The 4,086-nt window shown below is 48.7% G+C and overlaps 1 protein-coding gene across 1 annotated transcript; it reads left to right on the top strand.

Annotated features, from left to right (window-relative positions):
• Nucleotides 1-235: 235 nt before the first annotated feature.
• On the top strand, nt 236-2,732 carry CITED2 (Cbp/p300 interacting transactivator with Glu/Asp rich carboxy-terminal domain 2). The gene is made up of 2 exons (XM_058020587.1): nt 236-460; nt 1,104-2,732. Exon 2 carries the CDS (start codon nt 1,111-1,113, stop codon nt 1,831-1,833), a length of 723 nt encoding a protein of 240 aa, XP_057876570.1. The 5' UTR covers nt 236-460; nt 1,104-1,110; the 3' UTR covers nt 1,834-2,732.
• The last annotated feature ends 1,354 nt before the right edge of the window (nt 2,733-4,086 follow it).

The following is a 4,086-nucleotide window of genomic DNA, read 5'->3' as shown; positions in this document are numbered from 1 at the left end:
GGGGGAGGCGCTGATCGAGGGGTGCGCGGTGCTTCCCGAGCCGGTGTCCCCTTCCCGCGTGTCGCCGAACACGCGTGTGCCCCGCTGCCTGCGCCCGCGCGCTGGGTGTTGGGTGCTCGGTTTTTTTTTTTTTCCTTTTCTTCCCCCCCTTTTCCCTCCCCCCCCCCGCCCCGCTTGCTCCAGGTTTTACTTCTGGTTGCCTGTAAGGGTTTTGCTCCTCCCTTCTGAAATCCTATATTAGCCGCGGCCAAAGCCGTGTAAGGAACACAGCTCATTGTTGGCAAGTGCCGATGCGCCTCGCGGAGGGGCGAGAACCAGCTCCGGGGCTGCGGCAGCGATCGCGGCGCCGGTCACGTCAGCGCCGGGGAGAGGGAGCCGGAGCAGCCCTCTCTATGCTGGGTGACTCTCGCTGACTGATTCCACCGCCACCTTTGAAGGAGAGGAAGAAAGAAGCCGGGAGGTGAGTGCGGCGGTTCTCGTGGCTGGTGCCGGGTGTCCCTTTTGTGTGCAACAGGAAAAACGTGACTGTATAAACACGCGAGGAAAGGTGCTTTTCAGCTGCTTGGCTTCATGTCCTTATCTGCTCATGACCGTGTTTTCACCAAAATAATTGGGACTTGATTCCAAAAGTTGCTGACAGCGGCTAGGTGGGACTTGCCAATTCTTTGCTTGTTCCGCTCAAGTTAGCGAGAGTGCCGTGGGAATCCGCTGCCTTCGAGGGAGAAGCCGGGGGGCTTGGGCGGCTCCGGAGCGTGCGGGGAGGCGGCGGCGGCGGCCGAATGCGACGCTCCCCGCCGATAGGTACGCGCGACTTGGAGTGGGAATGCGTGCTGCCCGCCGGATTAGCGGAGGGGACCGGGATTCTCATTCCGCGGGCTCTCCTTTTATTTTTCCTTTTGTACTCCACGGTGGAGCCGCTGCAGATTTTTGGGAGATTTTTTTTATTATTATTATTCCCTCCACCGGGAAGGAGAGAGAGAGGACTGCAGGACCAGCGAAGTAATTTCTGCCAGGGCCAGGCAGATGCAGCTGGTCCGGGAGAGGGCGGCTGGATGTCCGAGGAGGGTGTATTTTCCTAATATATTCACACGCTAACTTTCCAGGTGAGCCATGGCAGACCACATGATGGCCATGAACCACGGGCGATTCCCCGACGGATCCGGCGGGCTCCACCACCACCCTGCGCATCGGATGGGCATGGGGCAGTTTCCCACTCCCCATCACCACCACCAGCAGCAGCAGCCGCCGCAGCAGCACGCCTTCAGCGCCCTGATGGGCGACCATATACATTACGGAGCTGGGAGTATGAACGCGAGCAGCGGGGTGAGGCACGCCATGGGGCCGGGCAGCGTGAGCGGAGGGCACCCGGCCGGCAGCATGCCGCCCCCCGCCCGCTTCAGCGGCTCCCAGTTCATGGCCCCCCCCGTCGCCAGCCCGGGAGGGCAGCTGAGCGCCAGCATGCAGCTCCAGAAGCTGAACAACCAGTACTTCAGCCACCACCCGTACCCGCACAGCCACTACATGCCGGACTTGCACGCCGGTAGCCACCAGCTGAACGGCGGCAGCCAGCAGCATTTCAGGGACTGCAACCCCAAGCACGGCGGCGGCGGCGGCAGCGGCTTGCCGCCCGCCGTCCCCCACGTCCCCGCGGCAATGCTGCCGCCCAATGTCATAGACACGGACTTCATCGACGAGGAGGTCCTCATGTCCTTAGTCATCGAAATGGGGCTGGATCGCATCAAGGAGCTTCCCGAGCTGTGGTTGGGACAGAACGAGTTTGACTTCATGACAGACTTCGTTTGCAAACAGCAGCCCAGCAGGGTGAGCTGCTGATTCATTTAAAACAAACAAAGGACTTTTATCGGTGCGAATGAAAACATTCCCCTAGACACGGTGTCTCACTTTTCAGGGCTTGAAAAGGTGAGAATCTGGAAAGCAGAGTCAACTATGCGCTTGTATAATTTTTTTTTTTTTTTAATCGGTGCCACTTTTTTTTTTCTTTTTGTAGCTTTGTCACTCACGTCCCCTCCTGTAGTAATAATATCTAGCGAACTCTGCCTTTTTATGTTGGTTGCCCCCCTCCCGACCTCCCACTCTTAATTTCCTCACAGTAACATGCCCAGAATTCCCACAGTGCCGGACTGTTAGATATTAATCTTGGCAAATTGCTTAATCTTGTGGATTTTGTAAACTATGATTTCCAGTGACTTGAACTGCATTCAAATTCTGAGTGAACAGGGAAAAAAATTGCATTAGTTGGTTGCATGAACTTTGAAGGGCAGATACTACTGCACAAAAGCTGCCATCTTGCTTAATTTTTAACTATGCATTGCAGTGCAGACTAATTTTTTTTTTTCTTTTCTGAATACGCTAAACTGGAAGCTTAACAGATGTGGGCCAAACCTTTCCAGATCAGGAAAAGTAATACTCTTACTTAAAAAGTCTGCTACCCAGTCCCCCTCCCCCATATGTACAGACAATAATATGGTGTGGATGGAATGTTGACTAGTGGCAAACATTTCACAGATTTTTTTTTTTTTTTAATTTTGTTTCTGTCTTCAGCGTTTTGACACTGTGCTAATATAGTTTATTCAGTACATGAAAAGATACTACTGTGTTGAAAGCTTTTCAGGAAATTTTGACAGTATTTTTGTACAAAACATTTTTTTGAGAAAATATTGTTAATTTATTCTATTTTAATTTGCCAATGTCAATAAAAAGTTAAGAAATGCTTTAGTTTTTCTAGAAGTCATTTACCAGTATTTTTCTTCAAAACTCTTCCCCACTGTCCCTGGTAAGTAGAACATAACATCTTATCTGTACAACCGTGTTGGTGTGCAAAAAGACATTCCAAGATAGAAAGTACACTACACCCATATATATGTCATGGTGAACTCGGTAGGTGAGCGGGATTTGAACATACAGCATAAAGCCTCATGCGTTACATTGTAATATGCCTGTCAGTGTGGTTTTCTGAAAAATAAAGTTGCCGAGGGCGCAACTTTTTTTTGTGACTTGCCAACATACTTGCTTTAAATGTAGTTGTCCAGAGTTATGATGCATAAAGTATTTATTATATTTATCTATTAAACTTGTAATTTTATAAATCTGCTTTCATTTATATAGTAGACTTTGTTCTTTTGTATATTTTTTATCTCACCTGGAAGAGCTATGTAAAAAGTGCTTGTAAGGTGGGGAGGGAGGGTGGTGGGTGTCACCCTCTGCCTCTCTCTTACCTCACAGGGTAACACAGGATATTGCTGCATCAATCCAGGTCTGCATGACACTGGAACCAGTTTCATTTCATTTCCAGTGGCTTAGGAGAAGGAGAATATATGATTGAAGTAGTCCACAGTGGGACATCTCTGACCCCCCTCCCCCAGGAATTGCTGCCACCTGAAGCCACTGACACAAATACATACAGGTCTACTTAAAATATTTTGGAGAAAAATGCCCATTATTTTAAGGCAGCTGACATTAAGTGCCAACTGTTGCTGCCTTCTGCCCTCACTCGGCCTTTGGCAAAGCTCCTGCACAAGTTATTAGTTTGGTGAGGGCTGTGGGATCGGGACCCTAATAATACATGTAATCCTGTTTAGCCATGCTTCCTGAGTTCCACAGAGGAGCAGAACCACTGAGCCTTCTTTTTGCTTACTTTTTAATCCTTGTCTTCTGAATTAGCAAGAAAAACAGCACGGTGGATGTAGTTAAATTTTAAACCTGGTCACGTAAACAGGAGGATATCACCACACAATGGAAGTGTAAATAGCAGTGTTTTGAATCAAGCTGGGAAATTAAAGTGATTACTATTTCTAAGATTGCCCCAGCTGGTGAGAAAGTGATACTTGTCCTTCTTTGCCTTACAGACACAAAGCAGCTAACATGTTTAGGGATGAAAAAAAGGTAAATATTAAAGTATTAGCAAAGGTAAAAAGAAGGAAGTGTATGCTTCTGGGAAAAACTGAGATGACAAAAACGCACTCTGTGCAGGCCGTGACAGTCCATTCCTAGAAAACTCAATACCAAGAATTTTAAAAAAGCAGCCTTGTGGTTTCAGCCAGTGATTGCTAATGTTTTGTGACAGTT

Source organism: Melospiza georgiana, chromosome 3, assembly GCF_028018845.1.
Source record: "Melospiza georgiana isolate bMelGeo1 chromosome 3, bMelGeo1.pri, whole genome shotgun sequence".
Classification (NCBI taxonomy): Eukaryota; Metazoa; Chordata; class Aves; order Passeriformes; family Passerellidae; genus Melospiza; species Melospiza georgiana.
This window is presented reverse-complemented; position numbering and strand designations above follow the sequence as displayed.

Coding starts and splice junctions, on each gene's coding strand:
- CITED2 (XM_058020587.1), top strand. CDS start 1,111: ATGGCAGACCACATGATGGCCATGAACCACGGGCGATTCCCCGACGGA.